A 19,392-nucleotide genomic window follows, 5' to 3' on the forward strand; every position below is an offset into this window, starting at 1 on the left:
GAGATTGCAGCACCAGTGTAGTTATGCATTAGCTCCAGAAAGTGGCTTGTTTCTTGGTTATGCTAGACTATGAGAAATAGAGATGAGTGCTTTTTATTTGTAGGATGATATGGAATATATTAATATGAAAAGAGCCTGTGCAAATGGCCATCATAAATTGTAAGAGCAAGCTTATGTAAAAATAGATCCTCAGTTTTCAACACACGCCTGAAAATACTTTTGGAAACATCGGGAACATTAAATAAAAACTTACAATGGCACCTTTATATGTTTTTATGTTCACTGCCTTTCTGATAGCGACTTTGTTCTTCTAATAGTGATGCCACAAAATGGTTTAACAGCTTCTTTTATATTCACAAATTTTTGTATATGGTCTTTTTTCTTTCCACCCTTGGTCTTTGCAGGCTTAAATTACTAATAGCACTGAAATTATTAGCATCTTAGCATAAGGGATTTGTAATGAATATGTTAATAGGTCCTTATCTGTATTGATGGCGCAGACAAAACAGGCTCCCAGAGAGTTTGACTCTTTATTTTACTCACCTCTTTTACCTGAAGTAACTGTTCAGGAAGCACACTGGTTTCATTTGCTCTACTTTCCCCTATTAAAAGCTCCCCACCAGCTTTCTTCAGAACTCCTGCACAGTATGACAAACGGGATCAAAGTTAAGATTAAGGCTGTGGAAAACTTGATATATCAATACATTCTATAAAGATATTCAGCAAGCTGCAGTGGAATGTTAGTAATGAAATAAAAGTAAAATTCAGGTTGCAAACAAAATTCTCTTTTTGATAACTCCATTTTTGTTTTACTTAATGGTATATATAGTATATACAATATTTAGATATTTAAATGTTGGAATCAACAGTCTATTAAGATACTTACATAAAAATATTAGTAGCTTAGAAAAAGTTGGTTAAAAAGAAAATATTCAAATCTTTCCCCAGCTCATTGCAGAATTTGACATGTTTGTGGGCTGCCAGTGACAGACCCATATCTTTAAACAAATGTTTGTCTCAATCATATGTAAAGTAGGAGTTGTGCACTTTAGAGCACAAATTGGAGCCTAGCAGGAGGCACACCTGCCCAAGGATGCCTCTTCAGATAATAGTCTGTTATGGAGCACCTTCAGATTGTACACCTGGTATGTAAAGAATAGTACAACCTCATCTGGGATTGATTTCACACCAGCCAACTTTCCAACCTACACACTGACAATCTAACCTGGATTAAGTTTCAAAGGCTCTCCCATAGTCTCTCAAGGAATTTGGGGCTCATGCACACATCTGCTTCTCCCACCACTTTCCCTGAGAAAGCCTGCTCTTTACCGCATAATTGGAGCAAACAACAATCGGGTTTTCTGTGGATTGACGTTTGCTCCGATTCAGTGGTAACGAGTGGGTTTTCCTGGGGAAAGCGGTGGGGCAAATGGAATACTGCTTGAACTCATGCTTTCCAGGCATGAGGCAAGCCAAGTGTGGACAAGCCCTTGTTCAAGAGTTCCACAGGCTCCCTGAGATTAAGTGGTGGAAAAAAGCAGTAATGCTGTTTGTCATCTGCATATTGGCAATGTTACTGATCCAATGTGGTGTACTAATTAGAATGTGGTATTAGGATCTGGCAAACTGACACATTAAGCTAACTTGGGCCAGTCTCTCTCAACCTCATGGGTAGTTGTGAGGATAAATGGGGCAGCGGATTAAACCTATTGTTAGAATTATTAAATATATACCACTTACACACCAAAATGGCTTCCACATGGTTATTACACAAGAATAAACCAATTATAATATATATATCCAAACATAATTAAAATGTGTAACAACACAATTTCATCAAAACATTAAAAACATCCATGATTAAAATTTGCAAAAATGCAAACAAACAAAAACAGCACAACTCTTAAAACAGTTGAGCCTTAACTTGAGAGCACTTATACTGGAGGGTAAGATAGAAAAAATACTGGGGGGGGGGAGACAAAACCTCCAGTGGTTTCATGTGTATGCTTGAAAATCATGGGGGACAAGATACAACCTATAGGCATAGGGTGGAACAGTTATCACCCAGCACTACCTTCTGCTATCAGTTATATTTCTGATCTGTGACTGTAATAAATCAATTCATTCATTCTTCTGTAATCAGCCACCCAGGAAGGGTGTAATATTGTAATATTCTGCATCCTGGCTCCAATCCAGTCACAGAAGGACACCCATAGTTGATATATCAAAAGCCTCAGAGAGGTCGAGTAGAACCAAGTGTTGTAATCATTCAGTCGCCAGCTTTAAGACATTCATCACAATGACCAAAGCTCTTTCTGTCTCAAAGCCAGTCCTATCCAGTCTTGAATATGGATAGGAATGGGTTTACTAATCAGTTTTCTCCTAAACCAGTGGGGTTGAAAGCCCACCACCCTCTCTAGTATCTTGCTCCAAAAGAGGTTAGACTGGAAGGTAAATGTCTGAGTTCATAGGGTCTAATCTTGGGGATTTAGTTCCTGAAATTGGTACCAGCAAGGAACTAAACACACACAATCTAATATCTGCTGATTCTTTAAGGGCAACAGAGACTATGCCCTCCCTTAAGGAAACACATTTACTATTTCTGAAATTCAAGTTTTGAAATCCACTCTGGCTACTCTTAATAATCATAGTGGCTGGAAAGTACTTGTGCCACTTTATACCATTCAGTGATTTATAGTTTCTGTCTTTTATTTGCCCAGAAATATATAAACATTTATAGAAAAGAGGAAATCAACAACTGCAAATGCTTGTGTTTGCCAAGGAATCCAGATCCAGATGATTTACATTATATACAAAAACATACGGTAAACAAAGGACATGAATCTCTACACTACTTTAACAAGAGAGATCCCTTAAACACGTTTAAAACTGACACTTCACTCTTTTAAAAGCTAATATAGTATTACTACTATATGTATTTTAAGCAGTCAAATAAATATCCAAAAGGATCTGCAAGGCAGTATTCTTTCCCATAGTTTGCCCAGGGCAATGTGTGATAGTCATAGAGAAAAGGGATCTGGAAGAAAATTTAGCACCACATAAATTATTATTTTTAAGTGGGGGAGGGGAGGTTTGCAAACATTTTGAGTGAGAATTTTATTTGTTAGTCCATTCCAATAAAGTGCTAACAAGTTAATGAAAATAAAGTATTTCCAGCTGCTATGTTCTCAGTGTACATTCCATCTCCCCATCACCATGTTTCTTGAAAATAATCTTTATGAAAGAAGCTGCTGCTGCTATTTTTAGGATCTACACACAGAGACAAAACTAACATTATATGATTTAAAAGGCTACCCATTACAGCAGTGACTTTGTAAACGTGATCATGTTATTCTTTTAGAGTGCTTTCTAGAGATTTATATGAAGTAATAGATTTCTTCTTAAGCTGTGAAGGGAAGACCTTTGCAAATCTTTCTAGTCCCCTGAGGCAAAGCTTGAAAACCTAAGGCCTTGACAAGTTTGCCCAGAGTGGTTTCAAAGAGCTCCACTGGAAAAAGCTTTTCTTGGCACTCATTATCAGATCTGTCTAAAGTTCACCTTTCTCGCTGAAATGGAGAAAAAAAAGGTGAGAGGAAGATGAAAAGTGTGTTAGATGTTTTTGAAAATCTCAACAAGAGACTTCTGAAGGACCAGAGGAAAGAGAAATCACACCAGAAGGGCAGAAGGAGAATATAATTTGACCAAGCATTCTTCATTCCATATAAGAATGTTCTGCTTTATCCATGACTGCTGCTGAATGTTCCAGGTTCCTTCAAAGGATCATATTGCCTGTGATAATGAACGTACTAGGTATGTCTGAACATTCCACTAATTTAATTGCAGTGTATAGCAAGAATGGAACAGCAGGAATGGACAAAGGAATGGAGAAAGAAAAGGTTAATTTTTTTCAGCTGGTACCTGACAAAATCAATGTATTACTCAAATTTTGGTCAATTTTAGTTCTAGAAAAACAAGGAAGCGAAGTCAGAATACACTCAAAGTACCAAATCTTAGCTGAAAATGACAAATATAACCCCCTTGCGCTGATGACACAGAATTCACGGTGGGAAGAAAAACATTTTCACTTTTTCCATTATTCAAATCAAATTCATATTAGGTTAAGAATTCATTATGCATTATGTTTCAATCCATGTTTTTCTAAGCCAACTGTTTTTGCATTCATGCAACTGAAGACTTCTTTCAGATTGCTCTTTTTAACATTTTGGTCAATGTTTTTTCCTGATACTTCACGTATATATGGCCCTCAATGAGAACTAGTTGTGTTTCTTAGTATAAAGACAAAGAATTAAATGTAAAAAGAAAAGTGAGCATACTGAAATCAAGTGGAGACTTTTGAAATTATTGTTCTAAATGAAGTTCTGCGTTTTATAGAAGCAGATGTAAAAGAATCAAATTCCAGAGAATTTAAACTGAGATAAAAAAAAAGTCCTGATTACTTCAGCATATATTCTCTGATAAATGTTCATTTCCCCCCACTATGTCCCTTGGTGCTATTGTCTGCCATGGGATTACAATCAGAGAGCATCAGTTGGCAGTGCTTCCTTGAGTTGTAACTTCTATTTTCTGCCACCTAAATTGGCCTTCATAGGTTTCCATTGTGCAAACTGCAAAGGAACTTGTCTTGATGGCAGCGAGAAGTAGTGTGAACTACGCATCTCTCTTTTCTTTGCAGGTTTTTTTTTTGGTTCACAAGCAACCTCCTACCAAAAGCAGAATCTGCAGAAGAGACTACTTCCAAGGGATAATGCTATGAAAACGTATGAAGAGAAGCCCAGGTGGCCACCTTGCAAATTTCCGATGTAGAAGCCTTCGACCTCTCCGCCCAAGCAGCAGCTATAGTCCTAGTGTAATGAGCTTTACAAACCCTGGGAGCCACTTTACCCTTAACTACATACGCCTCCCTAATACAGTTCCTTAACCATCTAGCTAAGGAACTCTTAGAAGCCATTTGACCCCTCTTAAGACCCCCTAAGAGTACAAACAATCTGTCAGAAGATCTGAAATCTTTGATTTTTCTGAGATAAACCCTAAGTGTTCTTCTTACATCCAATTTATGCAGCCATTGCTCTTTGTCATCGCTGGGTCTAGGGGAAAAAAATGATGGCCAAGAAACCTTCTGGCTTAGCTGAAACTCACGATACCACCTCTGGCAAAATAAAATAAAATATGAGGAACTTCTCAAAGGACCACTTTATTTTTGATGGAGCTTTACAAATGTTCTGTACATCAAATCTAAAGGTTCCGCATGATATCCTGAACAAAGAAAAACTAAACTTTCTGTTCTAGTGTCAATTTTTTCATTTGTCTAACTAACTTCAGTATAATGCTAATATGAAAATAGTGCAGGGCTCCAATTTATTCCATGCTGAGAAAACCCAGCCCACAGCCCACAGACAAAGTAGCCTAGTTCATATGAAGTGCAATACCTTGACAAGAAATATGGTGGCACCATCCAAAGTACTCTGCCATTGCACTTCTATATTGCTTCCAGATTAGCAGGTTACTAATAGGTCTTTCCTTCTGGCATAAGCCCTGCAAAAAATACTGCTGCCCCTCCCAATGACTTGCTGCTTCCTAAAACACACTTTCAACCCAGATCTCCCCACTCTGAGCAATAAACTAATTATAATTTTGGGCGATTATTAAATCTTCCATCATCTTATAGCTAGAAAGTTCATATTTATGTTAATTATGAAAAAAGTGAGAAAAAATATTTCAAAAGACTCCAGAGTACACCAGAAATAAGTTGACATTATGGGATTGATAAAGAGGTATGTTATTTTCTCATCCCAATTATTCTATCTACTGAATTTCTACAAGGCAATTCTTTTGAAGGAAAAATAAGGTAAGTGGGGGAAATGTACATTACCTTGAACATTTCTGTTCTCAGAAAAACATGGTAATAACAGCATTTCTGAAGATAGTTCTTCAACCTTTTCTTCCATCAACAAAAAAAGCTTTATAAGCTCAGAAAGACATCTGAGTTGATGTAGTGTCAAACAGAAGTTTCTCCCTTTTCTAGAACATTCTTGAGCCGCTGCAAAACAAGTGGGAGAAATTAATTTCATACAATATCTATATTGTAGCATATATATATAAGTGCACTAAAATACATCAAATGTGATATATATTATCTCCTACATAAACATTACTAAAAATGATGTCTATATAAAGAATACTTGTATGAAATGTAGGTCACTATAGATAAAAATTTAAAACTTTTTTGATGCCTCTGAGAAGGGTCTGTTTTTCTTAACCAGGCAAGTTCATAAAATTAGTGTTTATTTCTCAAATCCACAAGAATTGTCTTATGATGTACAACAAAGTTGTATATTGTCATTGATACTGTTCAACAGTTGAACATCTATGAAATCATTGGAATAAATTATCCAAACATCTGTGGTGAGATGTTAATATGCTAAAGAAACCCAGCTCTATTATTTATTTTCAAAAGTTACATAACCACAGATCACGGCCTAGAATAACTGTCTAGGGACCCTCTTAGATTGAATGAAAGCAAGTAGATGGAGACTGAATCCAGGCAAAATGGGGATAGTGAGGTTTCCTATTCAAGTATATCCATGTCCTGTCTTTATTTTCATTTATCTAACTACATTTCTGCTTTTGGTTTTCCTGCCTCCCTAAATTGGCTGCCATCTCTGAGCTGCCCCTACTTGTGCAAGATATGCATCTAATTATTCCTCAACTCTGTCTTAGTTCTTTCATGAGATCTGCCACAGCTTTCTGTCTAGACCAGGGGGTCAGCAAACTTTTTCAGCAGGGGGATGGTCCACTGTCCCTGAGACCTTGTGGGGGGCCAGACTATATTTTGAAAAAAGAAAAGAAAAAAATGAACGAATTCCTAGGCCCCACAAATAACCCAGGGATTCATTTTAAATAAAACGACACATCCTACTCATGTAAAAACACGCTGATTCCCGGACCTCTGCAGGCCGGATTTAGAAGGCGATTGGGCCAGATCCAGCCACCAGGCCTTAGTTTGCCTACCCATGGTCTAGACACTGTTCTTACTCCTGCTGAAACTTGTAATTCCAGCACTAAGACTTAGCTACCTGAAGCCCAGAATTTACATTCTGCAAGTAGTGAAATCTTCGTTATACCATATTAATGACTTTGGCTATGGCATGTTCTTTTGTGTGTGTGTGTAAATAAAGATCATGTGTATTCTAAATACCACCAGAACAGAAAAGTCAACTTAGTTGACATAGTAAGGTGCTTCATTCTGTTTTGCATTGTTCTCACTTCTTTCAAAGTCCTTAAAAAAAAACACACACAACCAACTTCAAGGGAAGAATGTAAGTTAAAATCAGCACTTCAGCATATAAATTACTAATGATTTCTGCAGCTATGTTATACTATCAACTGTTTTAAACTCTTTGGGTTGTATCCCAAGCATTGCTAATGGAGTTCCACTGGCAGTTTCCTCTCCTCCCCCTGTGAGCCCCCCAAAATCTGCAGAGGGTGCCTTAACGCTCTGGAGGTCCTTTTGAGAGCATGCAGGGGAGAGGAGGGGCAAGTTCCGTCCCACTAGGTCAAGTCTCTTAAACCAGCAAAACATTGGATACTACCCTGATTTTCTTTTTATTTGAAGAGTATTTATTTTAACATTTTTACACATTTTCAAGGCAGTTAATAAAAACATTTTAAATGTAGAAAATCTCTGTAGTGAAAATAGCAGACTGAGTAAATCAAATACACCCTTTTCTGTTTTAATAGTTCAAATCACATAAATATGCTGTCACTCTAAGTCACTCTGTCATTTTCACACTGAATAACCAGATAATAAATTTGAGTGAAAAGAGAGGCTATCTCTTCAGCTTTAAATAAATAGAAAAGGGAAACAAGGAAGTTTGCTAATGAGCAAATATTAACAAGCCAAACAAAGGCTTGTATAAGCCAGCTCCCTGTAGAGCACATCCTTGAGGATCCTGCCATCTTCCATTCTGTGGGCATGACCAAGCCAGCAGAGACATTGCTGAGACAGGAGTGCAAACATACTGGGAATGTGGGCTTGGGAGAGGACATCTTTGTTTGAGATTCTGTCCTGCCACGTGATGCCCAAATTCCTCTTGATGCTGAGCATTTGGAAGGCATTGAGACATCGCGCCTTGCGGTTGTAAGCTGCCCATGACTCACTTCTATAAAGTAGCATGCTCAACATGCAAGCCTGGCAGAACTTCATCTTGGTATTGGTCATTAGCATCACATTCTCCGAAACCCTTTTGGGGAGGTTAGCCATTGCTGTAACTGCTTTGCCAGTACTCTTGTCCGGATTAGCATCAATTGAGAGGTTGCTGATTATGGTGGAACTCTGGGAGACCAAATTGTCTACCATCTCAAGCTTGTGGTCACCAATGCTGATGTGTGGAGTGCCGGTGATGTCCTGACGCAGGATGTTGGTTTTTGTCAGGCTGGTGGTAATGCCAAACTCCCTGCAAGCTTGGGCAAAATGGCTGATGAGTCTTTGTAGAGCTTCCTTGGAGTACACTGTCAAGACTGTGTCATCTGCAAGCATCTCTCGGATGAAGATCTGCCACACTTTTGTTTTGGCACAGAGATGTGCCAGGTTGAACAGAACTCCATTACTGTTTTAATGAAAATACACACCATCTTCAGTTGAGCTGAAGGTATATGAAAGCACCAAGGAGAAGAATTTGTCAAAGAGAGTTGGGGCAAGAACACAGCCCTGCTACATGTCACTCTTTATAGGGAAGGCATCCAAGGATTCACCATCAAAGACGATGGTGCCACACATGTTCTCCTGGAAGAAAAATATCATATTGTGAAGCTTAGATGAATATCCTTTCTTGTTGAGCAGTGTTGAGAAGAGTCTCTTATGGCTGGTGATATCCAAGATCTTTGTCAGGTAAATGAAGGTGATGTCCAATGGGCGTCTCTGTTCTCTGCATTTATCCTGCAGCTGGTGCAGTGAGAAAATCATGCTGACTGTTGACCTCTGAGCTCTAAAGTCTCAATGTGATTTGGGATAGACCCTGTCAGTGAGTGACTTTAATCTAATGTGTTTTACATTGAAGTATTTATTGTGTGTGTGTGTGTGTGTGTGTGTGTGTGTGTGTGCGCGCGTGTGTGCGTGTGTGCACGTGTGCGCTTAATATGTCAGAATGACTGTTTGTTGTATTTATATTCTTGAATAGTAACATTTAATTCATCCACATATTAGAAAGTGAAATTTGTCAGAATGCCTGACTGATGCTTATAACGTCTGGTAAAAGTTCATAAATGCTCATGCAAAAATAAATCTCAAAGGTGCCACAAGCCTCAAATTGCTTTTACGTTTTGTTTTTATTTCCACATGCACTTCTAGATTACATTCTAAACTTCAGTGAAATAAATTAAGCCTGCTATAATCCTATAAACACTTGCCTGGGAGTAAGTCCCATTCAATTGAATAAGGTTTGCTCTTCTGAGTAGGTATGGATACAATTGCACTGTTAACCTGTGAAAGATCCCTCCTAATATTTATTTTTCCCTTTCCATCACGCTTCATTAGTTGAGAGTAGTGAGACTCTTTGGCCTATTGGGAATAGCATTTGGGAATAGCATTTCAGAAGCTGTAGGGGCAAACAAAAGCAAACTACTTGGCTACGCAAAAACAGATGTAGGTCTACTCTAGGGCAGTCAGATCACACAATGAAAGTAGAATTTAATAACCCAAACAGGTAGGGTATGACAACAAAAAGATTAGCACTACCCATTTTTGTGAGAAACACTTGGGGGGGGGGAAACCTACAAAAAAACACATTTTCTTTGCATCACTGAAAAGAGAAAGGACCAACTTTCACAGCAGCTCTGTGGGCAATATTCTGATAATTCTATCAGCTGTTGAAAAGAAATCCTGACCAACCCCATTATTATTGGGTGAGCATGAGAAAGCTGAGATTGCATGCATGTGAGGGAACCACACAAAACAGCAGGAGCACCTTTCTCCACAGTAGTTCTTACTGCCCAAGAAACAAACTGATTTTGAACTTTAAAAAGCAGATTTGATTTTCAGCAATTAGAACATCCACAGTGAAAAGGGAAACAAAACAAAGATCCAGCCCCACATATAGTTCAATGCCATACATACACATCTTTCCATTCTTTGGATTCTGGCCAAAGATTTTTCAAAGGTCAATTGCACATTATATTTAAATGATCATAATGCTCTCAGCATGTAGCTAATATTTGGCAAAAAATATAATTGCAATTATTTGCTATATAAATATTCAAAACACTGAATGGGGATTTATAAGCAAAAATACAAATGACAATGGTTTTTGTGCTCTCAGTTATATCAATCTTTTTGTGATGCCAAAGCTAATGGTCACTTTACAATTAAGTCATCCATCATCTGCATAGTCTCTTTTAAAGAGAAGATTATGCTTCCACAAGTTTTCTATAATGCTGTAGAAGATTATGCTTCCACATGTTTTTTATAATGCTGTATTCACTTTATACACACTAGACATGATCAGCCCTCGTTCATTTTATACTAGAACAATGTTAATGGTACTACAGCTGTAGCTTTAAAATATTATGTTTTGCAAACAAATGACTTAGTTGGGATTTAAGCTGCCTGTATGTGCATGACTGCAACCTAATACTAATGCATTAAATGTTAGATGCATAAGAAACACCTATGAATTCAAAAGGTGTATTTCTGAATAGCAGCTGCAATACTGTTTCAACCTAAAGTGCTAGAATGCCAGCAGTTTTTCATGCACAGAACTTAAGGTACTTAAAATCTGCTTCGTTACTATACACCAGCAATTTTCAAAACAGTTACATTTGACTAGGTAACAGGATATGTTCAAATTGCAGATATAATTACTGCACATCCAAGAAGCTATAAAATGTTCACAAGCAAATCCCTTTGACCTTGTTAATGTCTGCTCCTTGTTAATCTAAGGCAAACATTGTTTGTAGATTGCATTTGTTATAAAATATGAAAAAGGAAGGAAATCCCTTAACAGTTGTTATTGATTCCAGCATTTACGGACTGAGTTTAAGTGCTGTTTACAAAACAGAACAGATGCAGATGCTAACAAAAAGGTAAACAATTGTTGCATGGCTTACTGCCAGACTCTGAGCCAATATATTAAACTCCAAGTGAAGCACATTTCCCCTATGGATTGCACTTATTGCCACTTCATTTCCTATGTGCACTGCCTCTCTATTGCTGTGCCTAGCAGTAAGCTATTCCAGTTCTTTTGTGACCCCTGAGGCCTGGTGCTACCTCACACAGCCATTAGTGAAGGGAATTGCATGTGTCTGACACGGCCTGAAACCAATTATTTGATATTTTCTTCAGAATGATGCCCAACTCTGTTGGGAATGAGCAATCATGAAATAATTTACCTCCTGATTTAATTTTTTCCTGCACAAATTAGTTGTAGTCTGAGCTAGCTATACACAGCTGTCTGTTACATATCTCCGTCTTATCAAGATTATACTTGAAATGATGAAGAAGGGGGCTGAATAGAATAGATTGGGGAATCCTGTTTTAAAAAGGCATTGACAAGTTTATCAGATATACTGATCACATGTACTTTTTGCTGATTGAAAATGACAGAATCATAAAGAACTATCAGTACACCATGGGAAACCACAAGGATGCAAACCATTATCAAAGTGTTTAAGGCTTTAAAAAAAAGTGGCCAGCTTTTCAGTTCCCTTTTGCTCTGCTACAATCTAGGGATATGAAAATATCTTGAGGGGCAGGGAGAATAGATTCAAATGAAACCAAGCAACCAGTCTACACTTTGCAGTTTACACTATTCCTCTCAAAATAAAAGGAAGTATATACTTTCCTACTTGTAATTCTAGATATGTATCTGTGTGCCCAATACTTCATCATGTCAAAATTATAAAAGCCTATGAAAGATTGCCAACCATGGAAAACATGCACAAAATATGCATGTTCTGTATTTCATACTTATTGCTATGAACTGCAAAGAGACCCAGTAAGAGATGACACAAGTCACTTTTAAGGGAACCACTAATCATAAAGCACTATGTTTCATAAACTCTATCAGTGAAAATATAGGCTGGAATCCAAAGAACAGTACAATTAGTTCCATGCGCTCAAGAGGGCTTTGAGCATGTGTTTCCCGAACAGCAGCTGCCATGCCACATGGCAAGCTTCTTTTGAAGATGAGAGGTGTTTCAAAAGCAGAGTCTGAGGCAACATGGGTTTGTTATTCAAAGAAAAAAAAATCTCACTAGCCATGCCTTTCAAAAGGCTAGTGGAAATAAATGTGAACTAACAAGTCTTCTAGAATCCCTTGCTGATATTCAGGAACAATATTACAATTCTAAAGCAAATTGATGGGTACAGAACATTGGCAAAATTATGGAGGGCACACAAGTAATCAGGAAGATAGTTTTTCTTATTACAGTTTCATATAGCTGTTAAATAGCATTGAGGACAATCTGGAGCTTTGTGGACATTTCTGTTTTCTCATGTGAGAGCAGGGTGGCCATTTTGGATGCTGTGACCTCATGCGATTTCGCACAGAGATATCACCCTGAAAAACACAGATTTTGGAGGGCTGCAATCTCATGCAACCCCCCAAAACACATGTTTTGGGCAATGTAAAGGATGGCCCTGAAAAAAGGAAATATTATATGTTACATAATCTCACATCATGTGACTCACACAGAAGCATGGGTGGGAAGATACGTGTCCAAGTTCTGGGACTCAAGATGCTGGAGGGTATGGTTTATGGCAGTGATTTTCAATCAGTGTGCTGTGGCACCCTGGGGTGCCTTGAATGATGATCTGGGGTGTCGCAGGCAACACTGGCTTCTGTCCCTCTTCCCTGCCCACCCTCCTCTGATGTCCTTTTGCGTCTCTGCCTCCCAAAGGCTTGCACAGCTATTTGTTGCAGTTGCCCTAGCTACAAGCTCTGAAGGCAAATGGTGCCTCGGGGGGTGCTGGTTGCTGGGAGCTGAAGCAGCCTCCGAGTAACCAAGCAAGCAGGTGAGGGAGCCCAGCCAGTTAGTCCTAGCTGTTGGTAATGGACAGACAAGTCCCAGGCCGCTGTGGAGCAGTGTGAGAAGGCACCTCTCTTTGGGGCAGGGGGGGGAGCTCAGGGACCAGGGACAACAGTAGCGACTCCCCAGAGGACTCCCAAGGAGAGGGAAGAGGAGAGGAGGCTGAGGGAATACTCCACAAAGGAGGGTGTTCAACAAAGGGTGAGAGGCTGCTAGCTCTGCAGGCAGGGGGTGACATAACTGGGCTCCTGAGCCCCACAGGGGTGCCACAGAAAGAATGTAGTTGGTCAAGTGAGCTGTGGACTCAAAAAGGTTGAAAACCTCTGGTTTATGGAAGCATTATGAATGCTTTAGTAAGCATGAATGTTTAAGATCATTGTCTATTAACAAAAATGATTGCTGCAAATTAAATAAAACCGATTATACTTTTTTTTATTGCGCAGAGAGAGAGCGCACAACGTGGGAAATAGCAACCTATGCTAAGTGAACATATAAATGTGGGGCAGGGTTGATGCATCAAGACCTATATATTTAAATATTACTTCCTCACAGAAACCAACGTAACGTGCACAAAAAAAATAACGAGCCATTTCTTTAAAATAAAAATAAAAATCATAAAGCTAACCAAGCCTCACACTAATGAAGGTATACAAAATGCCCCACAACTTAATGGTATCTCACCAAGGAGCATCTAATTACATTCTGCTCAGGAGATAGCTTGTGTGTGTTGAAAAGAGTCGCGTAAAGAGTCATGTATCAATTTCCTTGTCAAACAATACTGTCGGAGCCTTAGGAACCTCTTCAGGAGACCTTTTAGAAGTCCTCCTTCTTTTGACGTTCATAGCCCTCTATTATTTCCTTTACACACTACTGTATGTTCCTAAGAAAAACCAACTTAATAATTCCCTCTCAACTTCTTTGTCACACTCTTTTATTAAAGAGACTACTCTAATATATAAATCTCAGACTGACCTTTGACCGCTCAAAAGAAAATGGATTGAAGAGTAAATCACTTTCATCTTTTATACTTGGGAGGAGAATGCAATAATTAGGGGGCATGGTGAGTTAAATGTTCTTTTCACCCTTAGGAAGAACACCCAGGTGTGCAAAGGAAGCTTTGAGATGAAAATAATTAGTGTTTCCTAATTGGAAATATTCTTTAACAAATGAAAAAATGTTCAAAATTTATATTGCTTTTTTTGTTTGCAGAGTGTGCATAAGAAAATCAAATCACAGACGTGAATCTTCGTAACTTTTGCAGGATTCAAACAGACATTACATGATGCAAAAATAAAAATGCATCTGTAAAAATAGATATTTAAATGACAAATATTAATACATCTAATATTTTGTTTCTTTCAAATAATACATGCAAGAACAAGAAAGCCTTTAAGAAGTCATCTTTTAAATATAATAGGGGTCAATAATGAAATTCTACTGTTGAGCTTCACTTTATGGGATTAATAACTGATTTGAAGCAACAGTAAGGTTTTTGGACATGCTAGCAGCTTTGAAATTTCTTCAGCTCAATTGACATTTCGGTAACTTAGCTAGTATCATCATACCCCCTACTATAAATTTAAAAGTAGAAAGCTTAATTCTTTTGCAATATTTTTAAAGTGTCATGCTCCCTCTAGAAACAAATACTGTATGTGGCCCTAGGGTATTATATATAGGAAACCTTCAAGCCTCTGTTTCATTATTTATTTAGAATTCATCCTTATATTCCCAAGCTATACACTATATTTCAGACACAGTTAAAATATTATAACATGTTGCCAGTAAAAGTTAACAGAAATTGTGGACAGTATGCAACTAAATTGTTCCATCAGAGCAAGGATTTCTGCTTGCACAGCAGAACTTCCTCCCCTCTCCTATCCCTGTACACTCCTTAAATCTGTTCTGAGGTTTACCCCAATGCTGGGGTAGTTTGTGGGATGACACAAGGTACTTATGGGGAGGGAAAGGGGGAAGGAAGTTCAATTCCACAAGCAAAAATCCTTGCACTGATGGAACAAGGTACCGCCCTCTGGTAACATCCAGGTAAATGTTATTCTTTTCTATGTCTGATTCTAACTGTGCTCATCAGTTCCAACAAGTGCAACAAACTTAGTGCATCAGCTGTGATTTGTCACTGTGTTAATTAATTTTGACTTTCTTCTTGATAAAATTCTACATGCTGCATAAGGAACCTGTGGCCTAGTTCATGTGACTATTGTCACCTTCATTGCATACTTTTAGGTGCCAGATGAAAACGTTTTTCTTCAACCAAGTGTTCAGATGATTAACATTCTATGGTTTTTTAAATGTGTTTGTGGAAGGGGAGTTATTGGTTTGTTTTAATTTCGTTTTTGTTTTATTATGTATTGTGTATTTTCATTTTGTATTTGTCTGTTGTTAACAGCCTTGGGTGGCATACACAGTTAATAAATAATATAAATAAATAAAATTGTTAGTCATTTTTAATCAGTATTCTTCTGCCTCATTATCATTAAATGCCCAAGTAATGTCATGGAAGAGAATACAAAATTTGGTTACAAATATCTTGGTAATATAAAAAGAAGCTAAATGAATGAAAATGTAACAGTTTAAAATACCTTCAGGTATATAGTGCCAAGGCCATTTAGGGCTTTAAAGGTCAGCACCAACACTTTGAATTGTGCTTGGAAACATACTGGGAATCAATGTAGTATGTCTTTCAAGATCAGTGTTATATGGTCCCGGTAGCCACTCCCAGTCACCAGTCTACCTGCCACATTCTGTATTAGTTGTAGTTTCCGAGTCACCATCAAAGGTAAGCCCCACATTTAGTGCATGGCAGTAGTCCAAGTGAGGGCATGTACCACTCTGGTTAGACAGTGAGCAGGCAGGTAGGGTCTCACCCAGTGTAGCAGATGGAATTGGTAGACAGCCGCCTGGACAGCTGTGAGTCCAAAATGACTCCCAGGCTGCACCCCATGGTCCTTCAGGGGCACAGTTACTTCATTCAGAACCAGGGAGTCCTGCACAGTTGCCTGCCCTTCTCCCCCAGAAACAGTACTTCTGTCTTGTTGGGATTCAGCCTCAATCCATTAGCTGCCATCCATCCTCCAACTGCCTCCAGACACTTGCACAGGACCTTCACCACCTTCACTAGTTCTGATCTAAATGAGAGGTGAACACCCAGCCCAACCCCAGGGCTTCATATAGATCTTAAAAAGCATGGGGGAGAGGATAGAGCCCTGAGGTAGTAAGATAAATATTATTATTTATAATAAGAAAAATATTATTTTAATGAAAATGAAGTTAAAATAATACAGACTCTCCGAACTCATCTGCAATGTGTCTCATCCATTGCCTTATGTGTTTGATGGCATTTTCAGAAGACGTATTTTAGAACACAATACCTATCAGATATTTAAAAACTAAGTTCAAGATTAAGTCCTTGTTTAAAAAGCGTAACTAATATTTAAGTAAAAGGGCTATTGCAGTTTAATACAGTCCCTCCCTCAGGCTAGATCTGGCTCCTTGTGGTCTCTCATCTGGCCCATAGTTTCTCTTCCTCCCCCCCTGCCCCTTCCTTCTTGAGAGCAGCAGATCATTGCATTTCTGTGCACCCAACAGTGAAAAAAACCAAGCTTCTTGTGGAAGAACCCAATAAAATCATTGCTGCCTACTTTGCGAAGTGGCAGCACCAACAGTAAATAATAGGGGAGATGTGGGCGGACTTACTTCGGGCATGCGCTGGCAAACCACGTATCCCAAAGTATTTTTGTCCCATTCACCCTGAAATCATATAGCAACATCTCGCAAAAAAGAAAAGAAAGGGGGAGATGATGGGAAGTTTTGCTTTTGCACACGACCGTTCTAAGCTGAAGCATTCATTCCTACCCTTCCTACCCTAGAATGTTCAGTTCACATTAAGTCCATGAAACATCGTACCCTGACCTGTTCTTAATGCATGGTTGACCACATCTACGGAATACAATAGTTATGCCCTGTTAAGTTTTGTTATATCAATCACTAGTAATAGTTTATATGCTCCTTTAAGTTTTGCTATATCAATCACTAGTTATAGTTTAATAAGGAGGTTTTCATTCCTGTCCAATTCTGTGTTCCCTTTCCCAACCTTTAATCTATTGATGATTAATGTCTATATGCAACCCTTTCATTGTATTTGTGTTAACCAATCAGCAACAAGCACATATGTGGCAATGCTGTAATATTCAATAAAAGGGACTCCCCGAGACATGCTCGGGAGATGCCTCCCATATGACACTTGTCATTCGTCTGTCGTTTATTTCAACCCAACAGCAACCTTATCACAATATATACACAGTTCACTTTTCTTTTTTGCAGGATGCTTAGAAAGAGGCTTACCTCCAAATCCTCCTCTTGCACCTGGCTGTTCAGATGCAAACATGAAAAGGATAAGATCTGCCCAAATCTCTGAAGCTGCCTCACCCTTGCTCACCCCAACATGACCTAATTTGCACTAGTAAGAAGGTAACAAAGTATGTCCAGTTCCTTTGCTCACAAGGAGACAAGAGGGGGAGTAACTTGAAGCAAATTGTCATGGGTTTATCTCTATGATCTGCCTACACTCAAGCAGAAAAACACAGCCTACAATTGGGAATAGAAGAATATAGATGGATGTTGCTTAAGCCTTGCCACTGAGTGTTTGTGGCTACCGTATTCATGTACTTATGTCCTTCACTAGACATGTATGAGACACATGTATGAGAAATGAAAGGATAAAAACAATTAAGATAATTAAATAACTAATAATTAATTAAGATAAATGAAAGGATAAAAACAATTAAGACAATTCATGGGAAAAAAATGCTACTAACCCCCAACATGAGGTACTCCTCTGTGTTTCTTTGAGCTCTTGCTTGCTTTAACACCATGTAATGCATTTTCCTTAAACTGAAGCTCACAAAGTGTTTCAAGAAGAACGGTCATTTCTTCCGTGATGGTATCCAAATAAGTTTCATTAATAAACTTCAGTGTTGAAGAAGGGTCAATAATTCCGCTCAGTACATAGAAATCTTCTTTTATCATTGCACACAATGCAGGAATTGAGTTTTCATAACCATGAACCATCTTTTCAAAGTTTGTTTCACCCATGCTTTCTAGAACACATTTCTGTAAAAGATCACTAACCAATTTATTCTGCATTTTTTGATACTTCCCCAGAACTTCTGCCTCAGGATATAGAAATAAAAGCTGCTGTAGACACCGAGTTTTAAACTGCAGTTGCTGTTGTAAGGTACCAGTTTTTGTTTCATTATGATTTTGCAGCTGGTTTACTAAGAAGCGCCGAAGATGTAATCTTACATCATCCCAAATATACTGTGTATCCATTGCAGAATCATCTTCAACACCATGAAGGGAAGCACTGGATATAAACTCAAAAGATGTCCCACTTGGAGTACAGGGAAATAATACACCACATTGACTGGAGAGATCAAGAAGAAAGTGAAGAATAGTTTCTTCTTGGTTTTGTTCATCCTTCAGTAAGCTTTGCTAAGAGAAGATAAATAACAATATGCTAAGTTATGTGAATGACTCCATTTAAAGTAAACAATGGCTCTTTTGAAAAATTATGCAAATTACTGTTAATTACTGCCTACAAAATGAACTTTTCTAATATAGAATTCCCCTCCCCCAATATTCCTCCAGTTAGCTGATCCAATTCTCTTTATTAGAGAGAAGGCAAAAACTGTCATTCATTCAACACAAGGGACTTCCTGGACCTTTTTAAGGTACACTTGAAACAGCAGCTATTAGATCAAAAGAATGCATGGCCTGTACATTAATAGTGGTATAATATTTTGATAGGTTAATTATACCATAAACCACAATATCTACACACATCTGTATACATTTATGTAAGCCCTCTAATAAATTCTGTTGGCATGTAAAACTTAGTCTCTGTGTTAACACACAGGAAGTTTAGTATCAAAAAATAAAAAAAATACACCTCTAAAAATTCACCTTCAGGAAAAAAGGTGTACGTAGCTTTGGGGGTACTTCTGGATCATCTGCTGTCACTTGAGGCTCCATCAGCTTCAGCTGGTGGTCCAGCTGTACCCCTATCTGGACAGGGATAGGCTAACTTCTGCCTTCTATGTTCTGGTAACCTCTAGGTTAGATTACTGCAACTAGGTTAGATTACTGCAGCACCTGCAACACAGTATACTTGAAGGAACATCTCCACCCCCATCATTCAGCTCAGACACTGAGGTTACAGGGAACCAAATAGGGGGCCTTCTCAGTAGTGGTGCCTGCCTTTTGGAACACCCTACCATCAGATACCAAGGAAATAAACAATTATCTGACTTTTAGAAGACATCTGAAGGCAACCCT

The 19,392-nt window shown here is 38.4% G+C and overlaps 1 protein-coding gene and 1 long non-coding RNA gene across 6 annotated transcripts in view; one reads left to right on the top strand and one right to left on the bottom strand.

The window, feature by feature from the left end:
* KIAA0825 overlaps positions 1-19,392 on the bottom strand; it is a 165,405-nt gene that overhangs the window by 137,573 nt on the left and 8,440 nt on the right. For all 4 annotated transcript variants that reach the window (XM_082191339.1, XM_082191342.1, XM_082191341.1 and 1 more), the window contains 3 exons: positions 17,874-18,549; positions 5,891-6,058; positions 544-638 (listed from right to left, as the gene is read on the bottom strand). In XM_082191339.1, coding sequence (XP_082047465.1) covers positions 544-638; positions 5,891-6,058; positions 17,874-18,549 — 939 coding nt within the window. The remainder of the gene's footprint in view (positions 1-543; positions 639-5,890; positions 6,059-17,873; positions 18,550-19,392) is intronic.
* LOC309514360 lies at positions 12,395-18,578 on the top strand. Of its 2 annotated transcripts, none has more exons than XR_014211954.1 (4): positions 12,395-13,242; positions 17,380-17,526; positions 18,220-18,292; positions 18,393-18,578. It is a non-coding gene; the product is annotated as an uncharacterized lncRNA (long non-coding RNA). The 2 variants fall into 2 exon arrangements; XR_014211955.1 differs by having other exon boundaries at positions 12,395-13,027.

Source organism: Podarcis vaucheri (genome assembly GCF_965113315.1).
Source record: "Podarcis vaucheri genome assembly, chromosome: 11".
In the NCBI taxonomy this organism is placed as follows: Eukaryota; Metazoa; Chordata; class Lepidosauria; order Squamata; family Lacertidae; genus Podarcis; species Podarcis vaucheri.